We start from the raw sequence: 16,820 nt of genomic DNA on the forward strand, positions 1-16,820 counted from the left end.
GGAGTTGGGATGAGGTAGCAAAGGTGAGAGAGATTGTACAGGATCGAGAGGAGAAGTATACGCCTCTTCTTCCTGCTCTGATAGCTCCTTTTCTTCCTCCTCCTCCGCCCTTTCTTCTTCCGTATCCTCCCGTTTGCCCGTGTGGCTCTTCAACTCACCCTCCACATGTTTCAGGGGGTTGTCTTCATCGTCAGATGTCTGACTATCAGAGACAACTTCGGAGGCAGCAGTGGTGTACCCGCTAACTGTGACTTCCTCTTCTCTGACGGCTTCAGAGTGTGGGACAGAAACAGGAAGCTGAGGGCAGGTTTTCAACACGCCGACTTCCCGTGTGACGTCAAATGAAGTCATGGATGTCTGCACTGCTGTGTCTTCCTGTACCCTCTCAGATTCGACTGGCCTCTTCAGCATATGAGCTTCAGCTTCCCACTCCATTTCAGTTCCCCTCTCATCAAACCTGTCCTCAGAAGTATCGTTCATGTCTGCACCTTCACTCCCACCTCCATCTTGTGCCTCTCTTTGTCTCAGCTTCTGCAGCTCTCTTTGTCTGATTTGCTCTCGCAGGGACTCGACGCGGCTCAAGGGTTTTCCGATCCTCCAGCTATCCCTCCTCTCAACCCCTCTGCCTCCTTCCCAGTCTTTCCCCTCATCGCTTTGACCTACGGCCTTTTTTCTTTCTGCCACTTCTTCCGCAACGTAAAACACACTTCTGGGGATTTGAATCTCTAGAGGACTTTGAGGAATTCCCATGGGTGCAATTCGTTTCGGAGATCTTAGGGTCGCTACACGAATAAGGTTCTCTACTTCAATATCGCTGTATGTTTGTGCCTCCTGTTGGCTCTCTTTTGTCATTTCATAAGCAGACTTGTAAACCCTTTCTCCTTTCTCATTGCTATAAACAGTTGTGTCTCCTATTTTCTCTATTTTACTTATAAGTTCCTCTGTGTGTTGGGACAAAACGGAGTGCACTAGGTAAGGTCCTTGTGGCCCTGTACCACTCCACTCTTGCCCTCTATGTAGGTCTCTAGCCCTGTCCGTGACAGCACAGAGAAGACTAGAGCACTCCGTGAAAGCTGATTCCTGTCTGTACGGATTATCAGCAGCGTAACATGGACCGGCCTGCTCTGCTGATGCTGCAGCAACTTTGTAACTCTTCTGCATAGTTTCAGGTGGGATTGTGCCCTGGAATTCCTCTTCTCTTTGACAATCTGACACCTTTTCGTTTGTTCCCCTTACCTCTGTATGCTTTTCAACACTCAGCTCCCTTTCTAAACCCTTCTCTCGAGTCAGTTTTCTAAGCTCTCTGTTAACTCTTGTTTTCCCATCCTGCCTGATCGGTACTCTTCTAGCGAATGAGATTCCCTCAGTGTTTTTGACAGATGCCGCTGTGAACCCCTCGTCTCCATCTGCATCATTTGCCTGCTCCATAGCCCTTGTGTCAACAGTCTCCACTTTCATACCTTCGCTCCTGTGTTGCATGGAGAATTCAGATTCATTTTTTAAAAGTCTGTCCCTCTGCTTTCTAAGCCGAGCGCATCTTGGTTTAATATTTGCTGTAGTTTCCGTCCCTAACCCTGCAATGTCGACCGACAGCGCTTCGCTCTTGTCTGAATGAATCCTCTCACGCCTTTTTCCATTATCATCTAAACCATTCTCCCTACCACAGACGACACGATCTGAAAAGCTATACGAGCGTTTCGGCACATTTTTCAACATCATATCCCTCCCATCAGCTCTCTTCTCGTCAGATTGCTGGTCATTGTCATCCCCTGAGTATTTTCTCCTCCCGGGCTGGAGGAAATTATCAGAGCTTTTGGATCGAGATGGAGGTTTGGGATGCTCTCCGAATTTACTCAGCAGCTGGCTAACCCTCCCTCCTCTATCAACAAAAACACTATCATCCAAGCTGTCATCTTTAATAACTGTCGCCTGGCCCCATGGTCTCGCTTTCTCTTTTGCTCTCAGCCAGGACATGTCTGTTCTGAGCTCCCTGCTCACACTGTCCCACCTTCCATCCAGGCTGCACTTCATCTCTCCATCCTCTCTACCTGGACCCTTCTCTCCTCCTCCTCCTCCTCCTCCTCCCCCTCCTCCTCCCCCTACTGGATTCCTCTCTTCAGGGCTTGCCGAGGGCTTTATGATAAGAACTTCAGAGGCTCTGATCTCTGTGACACTCCCTCCTCCGGCTAGGATGTGCCGCAGGTCCATCTTCATCCCTCTCTTCCCTTGGTAGTCTTCCTCGGGCCTCTCCCTCTCCACCTCCCTCCATCTACCCCTTCTGTCATTGCTGCTTGTCCTGTCCTGCTCAATGATAATGATATTGTCGGCTCGGATGGTGCGCATACAAGGGACTTCAGGAGAAAACGAATCAGATGGTGAATCCGTTTCGTTTTCATCCTCCTCTTTTTTTACTTTGAGTAATTCCCGCTCCCTGAAGACATCTTTAACGGACTCTTTCCATTGGCTTTTATCTTTTTCCAATCTCTCCCTGCTACTCTCTCTTTCTCTTCTTTGACTCCTGTCTATGCTCCTCTCTTTTTCCCGTCCTTCACTCAAGTCTCTGAATCTCTCTATTTTAAGCTCTATATCTCTTCCTCTTCTCAAGTCTTCATCTTGACCCTTGGAGCTGGATTTGTCTTTCTCCCCCTCTTTAACTTCTGACTCGTTCCCAACTTCTTTATCCCGGCCCTTCCTACGTGCACTTTGCGTGCGGATAAACGGGTTTTCATGGACTGGCACTATAGTTTCAACTGACACCTGACTCCCTGGTTTGGAGTCTGCATCCAGCCATAGCCCTGGATCTGGAATAAAGGATAGTTCGCTACCTAAACCGACCGTTACAAAGCTGTCCGTTTCACTCAGACAATCAGAAGGTGATCTGAAGTCCACCTGCATCAGACATACATCTTTGTCCTTTTCTCCCGAATAGTCCTGCTTCGCCTTCCTCCGCTGGATTATTCCTCGTTTCCAAGCGGGCATGTTGGCAAACTTCTTCTCCTCCTCTTTTTCTCTCCTCTCCCTCTCCTCCTCCTCTCTCCTCTTTCGCTCCAGCAGGAGTTGCTTCCATTCCGGTAGAGAAGAGACAGACATAACAGAAGCAGGTTTTGGCAGAGATGGCTGGCGTATTTATTTTAAAGCCTCTGGGAATTGTCTGCAAAACAGAACATAAAACAATGTTAAATAGAAGTGTACATTGCCCAACATTAAACTTTTACAACCCATGCAGTAAAAACATTTTACAACACACGTTCATAATAATAATAATAATAATAATAATAATAATAATAATAATAATAATAATCAAGTTTATGGGTATTTTCAATGTCTAATAGCAGATAAAAAAAAAAGATGCAGAACACAGAATTACAAGGTGGGACATTTGTCTGAAGTCCCAGTTTAACTGTTTTCCACTGAGTCTCATCTTTTACACAAAGTAATATATTAAATCTCACCAAATTACCTTGTAGCACATAATGCACATGTAATAAAAAAACAATATTACTCTCTGTTCGAGTGTAATAAAAAAAATATGATAGTTTAAACTCACCAAAAACCCAGTTTCTGCCAATGAATCACACTATCTGCTTCGACTTCACAGTTGTCATCTCCACTTGTGTGTCTTGACTGTGCGTAACGCTCTCCACTCCTCGAAGGGAAATCTCAGAGGCCAAAATACAGATTATTCAATCAACGCTGTCGAAACGGAGAGTTTTAAAACCGTCGTGCGACCCTGTCACCCCACGACCTCACTGCGTTTCAGAGCAAAAAAAAACAACCTCCGTCGTCGCTACATTAGTTAGTATACCCAGTTTCTTTGCGGTAGCGCTGTAATCCGATAATTACGTTAAATTCCGTCAGGAGAGTTTAGTGGCACACACCATATTGTCGGACCTATGAGAGGCTTTGAAAGAACACAGCCGTCTGCCCGGGCACCAGCCCCCCACCCCCTCCATCGTCTCATCCCTCCTTCCCGCAGGACTAATTGGAGTCTGTGAACAGGCTGTGGTGTGAGAAGGGCACATAGTGCTGCAGGAGTTTACCTGAGACAGGCCAGGCACCATCAATCTCAATCATATCGCACTTTCTAAAAATAATAATAATAATAATACTTTACTATTTGCAGGTCAGGACATAACATGCAACTCCTAGAAAAATGAGACCGAGACGTTATTTCAATAAGTAAATAAAAAAACATAAGAAATGCATTTATCAAACTGCGCACTAAGCAATAATATACAATAATCATTTAAGCATTATAATGCAGTGTTGAATAATAGGCTTATTGGTCGAAACAAACATTTATCTCCATGTTGGAGGCCTGCAGTTGCAAACAAAAGTAAGGATTATAAGAAGTATTTTAGTATATTTTACATAACTGTTTCATAAGAATTAGCATCTGGCAGGTTGACCAAGCATACTTTAGTTCAGTTTATTCATATTCTCACTTTATTCAAGTTTATTCTACTCATATTGCCTAACAAACATCACAATGTTTTCCCGACGTTATTGTTCTGTTATTTTTTCCATCCCATTTATATCATTGAGGGTAGGCTGTATAACAGAAAGTTTTATACACAATTATAAAAAAATATGTCACGTACCACAGCTACAGTGTAGAGCCTATTCAATTTATTCAAGATGTGTCTTGAAATACTGAAAGTGTTTGTCATACAGTGAGGGCACAGTGCATAGCATACATTACATGTTACAAAAAAGGCTACAGTACTTTAAAGTTTAAGCATTGATGAGGAATCTGCTTATAACATTATCTTGCATTTGCAATCAGTGTACATAGACATACATATATTGTACGTGTAGTTGGCACATGGGACGCAACAGCCTATAAAAATATACTGTGATGAATTTTTACGTTACAGCAGGTTTCTTGACAACAGCCACATTTTGAACACACTGCCACATCCTCATTGGTAGAAGATTGTTTGTGTTTCGGGTTTTCAAAATAAAATAAAAATCTCCCTTTTTGCGATAAAACTCTCCCCTTCACAAAACCACATACACAGTGAAAACTAAATGGTTAAAATACAGTGTCAATACAGTGTCAGGTATACGATGGTCAGCATCGCGGCACACCTTCACTTCACTTCTCCTTGTGTTTGCCGTTTTCCTCGTTCCTGGTGTCGGTGCTGCCCTCCTGCTGCTCGGTCAGCAGCTGCATCTTGCTCTTGAACTGGACGCACATGTAGGCTAAATCCTGTTTGTCCAGAGAGTGTGCCATGGCCAGGTAGGTGGACAGAGTCCCCGCCAGCAGGAGCCTGTCCAGGGACAAGGCCGGAAGGAGCCACAGTACCACGCCCAGCTCGAGGCACACCGGGTGGCGGAGGTGGGACAGGAGACGCTGGGCGCGAGGTGACTTGTGAGACAGGGGGTCCCCTAAACCGAGGCAATCGTAATACACCTGACAGAGCACAGGGACAAATGAGGTTAAGCAGCAGCACCAAGCTGGAATCTATGGTCTATTTTTGTAACATTATAGAGGCCTGGTGGTTACAGTGTCAATAAGTTACCTGCTTGATCCCCAGCAGTTCAGGGTAATCAAAGATCATGAGGATGCTGCAGATCATTGCCCAGCAGAGGAAGTGTAGAGTGAAGCAGAGCAGAGGGAACCAGATACTCCAGGGTGCATGACGCACTGACCACAGACAGGGAGCGCTGGTCACAGGCTGCCAGTAACGCATCAAGATCTAAACAAGGGAGGACAGAGAATAATGATGCAGATGGATATATGATGACAAAATGTATCATAAAACCCAGAACATGTTACATTTTCACTCCAAAAAGCAAAATGTAGTCAAATTACCAAGTAATGCATTAAAACATATTCATAACTAATGACCTATTGCACACTATTGCAACTAAGGCAGCATTTATAAATAACATACAACTTAAGAGAGCCTGTGTTGCTGTACCTGGAGTGCCAGTGCAGTGGTGAAGCAGTACACCGTCCTGGTCAGGGGCCCCAGCACTGACTGAAGGGCCTGTTTGACGGGGGACCAGGCGAGCAAACTGTGCTGTGTGGTGAAGAGAGCCAGGAGCCACAGATCCACAACAAGAGACCTGAGTACAGAGCTGTCCTGCAGGGCCACAGACCAGGGGATGGAGTCTAAAGGTGTGGGCAAATGATGTGAACATGAGGAGAAAGGTCACTTTGAATCTTCATCAGACTGTTGTGAATTATTTTTTATATATTTAGTATTTAACTGAAGAATAAACGTTTTCATTATGTAAAAAATCCAAATGCCTCTAGGGCAGCTGCTACTGATTAATTAGTTTCTTTATTTAAATTCCAAACAACTGAGATGTAGACTGAAGCATCAGCTTATTCAGAGAATAAAGAAATTCAAATTTGATTAACAAAAATATATATGAATAAGCTGCAAAATAAAGTTATTTTCATATTGTTGTTAGCTAGTCTTCCATATGGGTATGTATAGTAAGCTACATACACATAGGGGAGAGTGGGGTGAGTTGTGCGGGGAAGTAGTGCCACCCCTTGTTTCTAGAAAACCATAGAAGAAATTGGTCATGTGAACACATATTTTTGAAAAGCCATCCATTTGACTCATCCTGTAAAGACGGGAGACACATGGAATAAAAGGTAAGCACATTTAAGCTCTAAAAACTGTTTTTTTTGCCTTTCAAAGTAACATTTATTTGATCAAGGTTTTTAGTTTGTTGTGTCTGAACAATTATAGACAAGCTTGAAAACATTTTACACATGTTTTAGTTCTTTAGTATGCTACATTATGAGTCTATACAGTAAACACAATGTTAGCCCTAAACTGCTGCATCATGCAAGTTTTTCAAAAAAAGTGGGGTTGTGCCAATTAGGGCTTAGGGTGATTATTACTTATGATTATTTTCAACATATTACTTTATAGGAATTGTTTATTTTATTCTTACATTGTATCACTTAAACTATGTGACAATTCTTAATTTTAGACCAAAACCCATTATGCCACGCATTTATAAACGGAAGTCAGACAGGGCTTCAAATCCTATTGTGAATTTGGACAGAACAGTGAAAGAGGTGCAACAGGGGATGACCGTACGTCAGGTGGAAAGGGAAATGAAGATCTGCAGGATGACTTTGACAAGATTTATGGAGAAGAAAAAGAGAGAACTTGATTGTACAGCCAGAAGGGAGAAGTTCAAGTGGAATGTTAAGTAGTCCATAAAGTCCTGATTATGAATTTCATTTTGTTCTTGTTAAATGTCTTGGTTTGAAAAAAATGGATGTTGAGCAGTAGCCTGGTTGTTAGAATTGCTACTGATTTTGTTAATTTGGAACTGAACTTTGTTCTGAACCTGTGTTCATGCACAGGTAGGCCTTGTTTAAGAAAATTTAGCTTTAATTTTTGTAACATATTTACTTTAGATAAACCTTAAATGAGTAAAAGTATAATGGATTTGTCTTGCTTTTACAGTTTACAAGATATATATCAATGGCACAATTTACCAAACGTATTCTCTCTAAAGGCACAACTTACCCCGCACCAGGGGCAAGTTGTGCCACGAGACCGCTTTTTTTCTCCAAAAGCTATATTTCTTAAACAGTTTATTTCAGATCCAAAGTTATTGTTGCCAGGGCCACATCCTGAAATTTACATATTTTAGTTGGAGACATTACTGTCAAGGCATCACATACTGTCACTTTGAGTCAAAAGTGGCACAACGCACGCCACTCTCCCCTATAGTCAAACCATTTCCAAGGTAAACATATAAAACCATTGTTTTAATTTAATTAAGAACTAAACATTGTGTGATTTAATGGATGAAGTTTATTCCAATGTGCATACTTTAGTTTTGGCGCACTGCAACTGACCAGCATGCCCTAGCAACACACCGTTAACCATGATGGCATTAGGAACAGACAAGTAGGCCACTGTTAACAAGCATCCAAGCATTAAACCTGCCTCAATGATAACAGACATAACCCAGGAGGACCCTCCAAATAGTCTCATTCCACCATTGATCATAAGCGACCACTTAGTCCTCCTTCTCACTCACTGCTGGGCGGAATTTCAGTAGCCTAAATAAGATAAAAGTAAGTTTCCTGGTAGCTAATGATATTGTTGTTCGAATAGAGAGCATTCCTCCAGGGCTTGGCAAACACAAAATCGCCCCCGATGAAAGCGCGACGTGGCAAAACATACATATCCGGAAAAATAGAAAAGATTGTCGCCCAACGTGGGGCTCGAACCCACGACCCTGAGATTAAGAGTCTCATGCTCTACCGACTGAGCTAGCCGGGCACTGACACCTAGTGGCCATGAGTCGCAATATCAAGTAAGGTGAAATAAATAATTATGCAAATGTATACTAATTGTTCCTGCTAATTACAAACAATAGTATTGTAGTTATCTTACCTAAACTCAATAGTATCGTAGTTATCTTACCTAAACTATTTAAATTGTGGGAACTTGTGTTATAAACCACAATTGCATTCATGGTACAACCGTGGCATTGGTGCAACTAAATTATGGCAACTAGTCCAGCCCTGAAATCCATCTCACATTAGCTAGGTTTCATAAGTAACTCCTTCGCAAAAGTGATTTGACTTCTCCTGGTTGCTTGCCCGCAGTAGCTAACGTACAGACGCTTACCTTGACAGAGGTTCGTCTCCCCGGTAATGTTGTGGTAAATGGCACGAAATGATATAAACCGGACAAAGTCTGCGCCGGATATGAAAACAAACGCAAAGTTTAGCAGAGAAAAGACGCCAAAAGCCCCGCCACGTACAGTGACTGACGCCATTTCAATCAACGTTTATCTTCATTTGGCAACTTCCACTGTAGTTTCTTCCGGTAGAGGAGTTTGTGGCAGTACAGAGTATTAACACAGGGCGTCGCTGCAGCCCACGGTACGGCCAGTAGAGGGAAACCTAAATATTTCAAAATCACATTTTACATGGGTTACTCGCTTTACATTAATTAAAGCCTACACAATGTAGGTGAACATTAATTTATGATGAAGTGTAGACTACACTTCATCCGTTACAAGGGCCTACTACAACTTTATTGTCCAGCAAAGCAAAGACAAATTGTCTTTACCATCCAAAAACCTAAAAGCAACAGAGAAAAATGCAAACAAATAACAAATATGGCAACACTGACGTAGCTACAACACACTGCAAACTAGTGTATATACAAATAAAATGCTTTACAAAGAATTCAGACATTAAACTAAAATACAGTGGAGTAAAATGTGTGGCTCATGATGCAGATGAAACACAGCAGAAAGACAACAATAAGGATGAATAAAGCTGGAGCAAAGGCAATGTGGAATCACAGGTTGTGAGTCACCAGTTTGAAACCCATTACATGACACATTTACCCTACTTAATTTTATAATTTTTTCATAATTTCACACAGACCACAAAGGTGCCACACAACCATACCCTGGATCTATGTGAGGAGACTTGATTGCAGACATGAAACTGTGCAAATGCTACATAATCATCAACTTAAAACATTTACTTTTTAATGTTTTACTTTTTTTTTTAAACACAGAAACATGTATGCCGGTTGGCCTCCTGTCCTCACATGAGTTAAGCCTCACCACTGTAGCACTCTACATGGTAATTTCCTTTAAGTGATACCACTCGAATAGACTCCGTAGACCCCTGAAACAATCGACATATGGAAGGAAATTATCAAGTATGTATCAATCAAATACTATTTGCCATTAATAAAACAATAATTTCAGCTCACCTCGATTGGCAGAATCGGCTCTCTGCAGGTGACACACCGGGGAGCTTTGACCCTGAAACAATGAACAAATCTCAACAAAAAAAAGGCCAAAGTAACTCCACAGTGGATTCACTCTGGGTGTTACATACAGTATCTGATGTGTATCCGGTTTGGCAGGGTTTTGGTTTCAATTTATTTTGCCTGTGGTGTGAATTAGAAGCCATGGCCCATTGTCATTGTGTGAAGCTCACTTGTGATAGTCGCTAACACAGTAAACCCTGCTGTCTGTGTCAACGGAGAAGGCCTGACCCTCCAGGCTCCGTCTGCACACCACACAGCGGAAGCAGGACGGGTGGTAGCACTTTCCCTGAGCCTGCAAGACCTGACGGAAGCAAAAAAATTAGCTCTTCTTTGACACAATATGAATGCACACACCTCATAAGTGGGCCTACTCAAGTGAAACATACAGTAAATAAATGCATACTCACCATGTCCTTGAGTAAAAACCCACAGCTGTCACATACCTCGGGGGATGGATGAACTCCTGAGACCTACAATAAACAACACAATTATTTACCCAGGACATTTCTGGATACAAATCATATGTCTGATGTGCAGCATTCAACTCAATTCGAATACAACAGGATGTTACCAAAAAATCTACTTCACAATAGACTCTTCCTGACACTGTATAGAATGGCAAACCGCAGAGCCTTTTACCTAAACATGAAACAAAGGAGAGAGAAAGTTCAAAGTTCCACTTTAATTGTCATTTCAGCCATAAAATAATTACTTTTTAATTGACATATCCTAAGATGCATTTTCTAATTAATCTTAAAGCGAGCGATTCTGGAGTACACTTTTTGTCAAAATCTGTGAATATATCTTCACAATCTGCTACCTGCTTTACGTACTGTGTGTGCGCTGAAAAAATATCCAGTGTTACACAGCCTTGGCTCTACAGACGAGCATGTGTCTAGGACAGGCATGTGTCTAGCTACAGTTGCTCCTTTGTTTACATACAAGTTTACAGAGCTTAGGCAGTGTGTTAACAGCAGATTGTTCTTGAGTGCACACACATTACAGACAGATAGAGGATTGTGAGGGGATATTCACTGATTTTGAAAAAAAGTGACTTGGAAAACAGGCTTTCTCCAGAATCACTCACTCCACCTTTATGGACATTTGATAAAGAAATACACAAGAGGTCTGTTTTTGAAGAGGTTGTAAGATATTTTGGACCCAATATATGTTTGAACCAAAACATTCAAAAGGACTCACTGCAAGTGCTGCAGGTGAAACAAGAGTGGTGGAATAAATGTCCCATCGCCCGGCAGGCTGTTGCTGCACTGTCCACTGCTTTATGGCATGCTGCACAGCTTCCTGAATTCACACCACACACACAATACACAAAGGAACTGGTTACAATGTAACACAATTACATACATGCTAAAATAATGATCTGTCTTAACCCCACAGTTCTGGAATAGTCACCTCTATGCAACTACATTATAGAAAGGCAAATAAATATTCAGTGTAAATCTTTCCTTACCGAGATAAAGATTGGAACTATAACTTGGATCCATCTCCTACAGTATGTTTCCCAGTTGTCTCTGCCTGCTGGAGCCTACAGTACTACTGTCTGGAGGGTCTAATTTTGGGTGCTGAGCTGTAAGGGGAGCTGCTATCTGGGTTTAAGGGTGTTGCATTCAATGCTTTTGGTTTGTCTGGGGGGCAGTGGGTCCTCAGACCCCCTGACTCCACTGACAACAGATGAAGCCAACTGCATTTTTTTTTCAACACAAGTTAAAACACCCCAAGGGCAGAAGTTTGATCCGTGCTTTATCTGCATTCAAATTATTCATAATTTCTTATTCAAATTAAAAAATGACTCAATTTGACCTAGCTGAAGTCACTTCTATGCTAGGGGAACCTCAAAATGGTTTTCATCAACTGCGATTCTGCAACATTGGAAGAAGCATCAGATCCTTTCATCAAGTAAAATTCACAATATATTATTATAAAAGTCCAGCATTCAAAAGTTCTTTTTAAGTAAAAGAACAGAAGCATTAGCCTATCTGAAGAGTGAAATGTACTCACTCTGTACATTTACATATTGCACATTAGGCCAGCATGATTTCATTATTATTGATGCGTATGAGCTTTTCTAAATCTCAAGTACACAAGTAGGGCCTACCTTAAAATTGTTCATAGATGAAGTATATATATTAAGTTGCAGTCCACCACTGTGATTTTATGTAACTGCCAAATTAAACCAAGTACATACATAGGCCTACTTTCAGTTTTTATTGTAGGATTTCGCAATTGTTTTTGTGTGAACTAGTGAGAGGAGGCGGAGAAATAATAATAATAATAATAATAATAATAATAATAATAATAATAATAATGTAGCCCCTTTTACCCCATTAATATAGAGGGCAGGGCCCTAGGTTCTTTAACCCAACTTATTTACTTCAATATCAGTTTGGATTCCCTATATACATTTAAACATATGACAACAGTACCCTTATTAATTCTTAAACATGCACAATATAAACAATTCACCATATGATTAAGCAGACAAACAAAAAGGTATGTAATTAAATGTTTACTTAATTTTCTTATAAAATATAAAATGCAAAATCAATGGGAATACAATTCAACCTTTTTGATTATCACACAGCTTAAACAGAAAGCTATACACCTAAGCTAAGCCGGCATGTAATATTAATAAAACAAAGAAAAGTGTCCTTTCAAAACCCCCCGTTGCAGGCCTGTTGATGAGCAATCCTCTTCGCTCCTCTGAGCGAATGTCCGCGAAAGTCCACGGTCGGAAAAAGGGAAAAAAGCGCTCCTCACGAGATGCTGAGTCCTCTTCGCCAGAGGAAGGTGTAGCATACCCACGTGGCCACACCCGCTATCTGGCCGGCGATCCACGGCAAGTCCAGTGCATAGACATTATAAAGAAATGGACACCGTATTGAAACATGGCGCCCATTCATTCCTATGAAGCTGCTCATTGGCGCAGAGAAGCAACAAGGAAGCTGCCATACTGCTTTCATGTGAGCCTGGCACACCCCTAAAGCATGACGCGCAGGGTACGTTTCATTCTCGAGCAGTGTAACGTTATAATATGTCCGTGCATTAAGCTAAGCGGGACGGGCACAGTTGCATTGTTTATCGACCATGGAAGTATAAATTACTAATCCCCGATGATTCTCTGTATGTAATCTTTAAATTACACCCCGTCGTTGTAAAGTAATATAGTGATACACGAAGATTCCTCCCGCCATCGGAGGCCGGGCCGGCCGAAGCAACGGTTGTTTCACTACGGCTCCTTTTAGCGGCTACACGCCTAACGGCTAAAACTGAAAATAAAGCGGCTATAAAACGCTTTCGGTGGCGTTTTGAAAAGCGAAAACTTTCATCCTATTAGTACATGGTCTAAAGAAAAGCATGAGCCTTTGATTGATATCCATAAAAATTTAGCGGAGATACATTCTTGTTTGACGAAATTGTATTGGGAATGAATGGGGCTGAGCTCATGTGATCGCCATTTTGATTTACGGACCCGTCCCAGACAGTCTAATGCGTGTTATACCAGGCGTGGCCACCTGTCCATGCTGGCTGCTCGGAAAAGGCACAATCCTGGGGGCCTGGTCCAGTGGCGTCTGTTGGCTGTTTTAGCTAACTGCTACTTTTCTCAGCTAGCTGGGCTAACTAACTGCTCGTTGACTCGTTACCGTGGCCTGCAGCTTCTAGTAAAGTCCGTGATGAACAATATGTCAACTGCAACACCAGAAACACTTGAAGCTTATGTCGCTGATCTGTCATCAACTTTAAACTACAACTGAATAACTTATTAATAAAAACGTGTGCTACGTTTCCTACACTCGTGTTTCTCTCACAAGAGTAAAAGCCGTCTTCTTTTCTCTCTTTTCTTCCAAATTCCCCCATCAACCCACAAACATGTCATTGCACCCCCTGGTGACTGGATGGCTACATTACAGGTAAGTAAATTAAAGGCTTTATACAATATTCCAAAAACATTTCTACTGTATGCAATATTAAAACACCAACTGATTATGAAAAACAATAAACTTGTATTTAACCAAAATAGTAGTTATTATGTATCTAGATTAATAATAACCAGAACCCTTATTTTCAACTGGGTTACACTAATAATAATAATGTTATTATTATTATTATTATTATTATTATTATTATTATTATTATTATTATTATTATTATTATTGTTATTATTGTTGTTGTTGTATATTTTCCAGATTAAACAGAATAAACTAAATTCATCAAGAGGTGTTAACGAAAACTGATCTTATGAATCTGCAAAATAAATAAATACAATTATAGGCTACTCCGACTTTACCTTGGCGTAGTTCTGTCAACGCTTCTTTGTAACCCATGGACCTATAAAGTTACCAGGGCTCCAGATGGCTCTGGTTGTATGCTGTAGGTGTAGGATAAGGATAGAATATATGATGGATCCAAATGTGTGGCAACAATCCAGTGTCCGATCAGAACACTAATAATGTTCAGGTGAAAGAAAGGATGGAGCCCAGGTTTCCGTTTAAACTCTTTAGTGAGAGAATGTGAGCATGTATGAAATATATTACATACAGAAACAGTACAGCCAACTGAAAGTAGTTCTTACAATTAAAATTATAAACGCATAAATTAACCATCAATAATAATGCTGCTACTCTCTCAGAATTACTCAGCATAGGCCTATTCCTAAATAGCCGTTAGCTTCAAAATGCGTTAGCTAAACAGATCAACAGCTAAATACAGAGGCATGCCAAAAGTGTTAGCCTACATGCAGTTTAGAGAAATAAACACAACATCTCAAACTTGACTTACTGGCTCATGGACGCACACCTTTCTTTAATGGTCCATGATTCGTGGTCCACGAGTAATATCCATCCGGAATCACACAGGAGAGAACGGAAAGAAAAGAGTTTGCCAACTTGACTGGCACATTTCACCGACACATTCGGGGTGCGTTCAAGGTAGGCTACACTAACAATCAAGGAAAATGGGATGGGCCTTCCTGATTGGCTGTCAGCGAAAGATGGAGATGCCGACATGCTATTGGACAGGGCGAGACGAAATGTTGGACACAGGGCACGGGGATTGGTCAGGCAAAGATGAATATGGCGAGACTTGATCTTATAAATCTGATTCTAAGAAATGTCTCCATTTAGGCTAAATAAAATAGAGTTGATATTGTAAGGTAAGGTCCCTGAATGCTGAAAATGGAAGGTTCAGAGTGGATCTCTTGGTACAACTGTGTTTCTACTCTACTTTAATTTAGAGTGAAAAAGTGTAAAGAATGAAGACATGATGAGGTAAACAAAGACATGTGACACAGTGTTTTTGATATGCAAGACAGACAATGAATCATCCTTACATGATGAATATACAAAACCCCACGGAAGTAGTTTTGTCATCTGATCTTCATATCTGTGAATAGTCATCTCATTCATCACAACTGGTGATTGAGACAACGCCCAAGACTTTCATCTCACCTTAAACTGATGGGGAAATCCACCTGAGCAGCAGTTAGGCAATAATAGAAATAAGGAAACAACAATAACATGCCCCCGTAACTATTTCAAGCATCACTTGCTAATATGAAGAAAGAGAAATGCCTTCTCTAATCTTGAATTGATAAAAATATATAAACACACTAAACGTTACATCATGCAACATATTTAAAACAAAAGAGTTGCTTTCCAACCAACAGTGTCAGTAATCCATTGAGGTTTCAACGACCACTACCCCGCACTAAGGTCTGTTTCATGATCTGTCTATGCATTCATATATTATTCATATGTTGTCATAAAAAGAGCCCTCAAACCTATTCAACTTACACACATTATAACCTGATACTACACATGTATGTATCTGGTGTTACTGCCCTCATGTGGACTGTGAATGCCCTTCATTTAAAAAAATAAGTCATGACCCAGAATTAGACCCGCCGTGATAACAGCTGGAAATAAGTAAGCTAGACTGATTGTGATTTGTAACGGAACAATTCAGCATGTGTATCTTATGTGTATTCATAAGACATGGAAGAAGAAACAAAATATGATGACAAAAATGTAGTCATAACACCATTTTAAATACACAACCTATTAGGTCCCCAAAAAGACATGCAGTGCACCAATAGCCTATGGCCGTGAAACTCTCCACAGCACATGTTTCACTATCCTGGGTCGTCAGTGAGTCTGACAGCTGCTGCTTCCTCACTGAGGTCTCTTGTTGAGACACACTGGAGCGAATTCACCACACCGCCCACTCTGCATGCTGTCGGACTGGTTCTCCCAAAAAAAAACTCAACAAGTGACACTTGTGTTTGACTGTATAGGCCGTTGGGAGTTTGTGCGTGTGTATTTTATTGATCAAAGAGCTCTCACAAAGACAAGAAGATGAAGACGAAAGAGAGCTATTTTTATACCATTTTCACTCTTACTGGGTTTTACATTTGGGGGTTAGACAAGCTAATACAAACATAATAATAAAGTAAAACTATAGGTTAAGAATGAGGTTGGTGTTTGCTTAATGGTTCTATGCAGTCATTCTGCATTGAATTGAGGATAAATTATTGATGGTGATGAATGGCGAAAGCGTTCAAAAATGACACTCAAATGTGTGTTTTACGAGTGGTCTTGCCCTCAGGTATGTTTTTGTATAGGAATTTCTGCGTCACATGTAGGCATGTGGAGGCAGGAAGGAGCCTCTACAACATGGGAGTGTTATTCAAACTGCAGAGCTACTATCAGACACCAGACACTGCCAAAAGTATTTTCATTATCATTTCCCTGCAGGAAAAATATGCAGATGAACTGTCACATCCTGGATTAAATGTATCCTAAACAATTTAAGATACTGAATTGAACTTTCTTTAATGTTGCTTGATATCCCCATTAGTTTGTTTTGGAAGTACATTAAGTCACACAATATTGATATCTATCAGTTGGTTGGTGGCATTGAATGCTAATAAATTGTGGTATTCCAATCTGTTTCCACACCCTTCCTCCGCCTCATTCTGAGGATAACACAGCACGATGCCAACCATCCCTGGCA

General features: G+C 41.1%; 2 protein-coding genes across 2 annotated transcripts; both read right to left on the reverse strand.

Annotated features, from left to right (window-relative positions):
- Nucleotides 1–4,607: 4,607 nt before the first annotated feature.
- nrm (nurim) lies at nt 4,608–8,783 on the reverse strand. The gene is made up of 4 exons (XM_080045792.1): nt 8,625–8,783; nt 5,928–6,121; nt 5,526–5,702; nt 4,608–5,416 (listed from the first exon to the last, which is right to left on the reverse strand). Exons 1-4 carry the CDS (start codon nt 8,773–8,775, stop codon nt 5,099–5,101), a joined length of 840 nt encoding a protein of 279 aa, XP_079901918.1. The 5' UTR covers nt 8,776–8,783; the 3' UTR covers nt 4,608–5,098.
- Nucleotides 8,784–9,568: 785 nt separating this feature from the next.
- Nucleotides 9,569–14,614, reverse strand: limd1b (LIM domains containing 1b; the record flags this gene model as incomplete). Its single annotated transcript, XM_080045830.1, has 7 exons — nt 14,589–14,614; nt 10,992–11,093; nt 10,363–10,430; nt 10,199–10,261; nt 9,962–10,092; nt 9,732–9,783; nt 9,569–9,643 (listed from the first exon to the last, which is right to left on the reverse strand). The coding sequence occupies exons 2-7, from the start codon at nt 11,035–11,037 to the stop codon at nt 9,569–9,571; spliced, it is 435 nt and encodes a 144-aa protein (XP_079901956.1). The 5' UTR covers nt 11,038–11,093; nt 14,589–14,614.
- Between the last annotated feature and the right edge of the window lie 2,206 nt (nt 14,615–16,820).

Source organism: Ammodytes marinus (assembly GCF_949987685.1).
Source record: "Ammodytes marinus genome assembly, chromosome: 17".
NCBI lineage: Eukaryota > Metazoa > Chordata > Actinopteri > Uranoscopiformes > Ammodytidae > Ammodytes > Ammodytes marinus.

Excerpts from the sequence above, each read along its gene's own strand:
- nrm (XM_080045792.1), bottom strand. The coding sequence starts at position 8,775 with ATGGCGTCAGTCACTGTACGTGGCGGGGCTTTTGGCGTCTTTTCTCTG. Across the intron at positions 6,122-8,624 it reads GGAGACGAACCTCTGTCAAG|ACTCCATCCCCTGGTCTGTG; the intron begins GTAAGCGTCTGT and ends CCACACCTTTAG. Across the intron at positions 5,417-5,525 it reads AACTGCTGGGGATCAAGCAG|GTGTATTACGATTGCCTCGG; the intron begins GTAACTTATTGA and ends GTGCTCTGTCAG.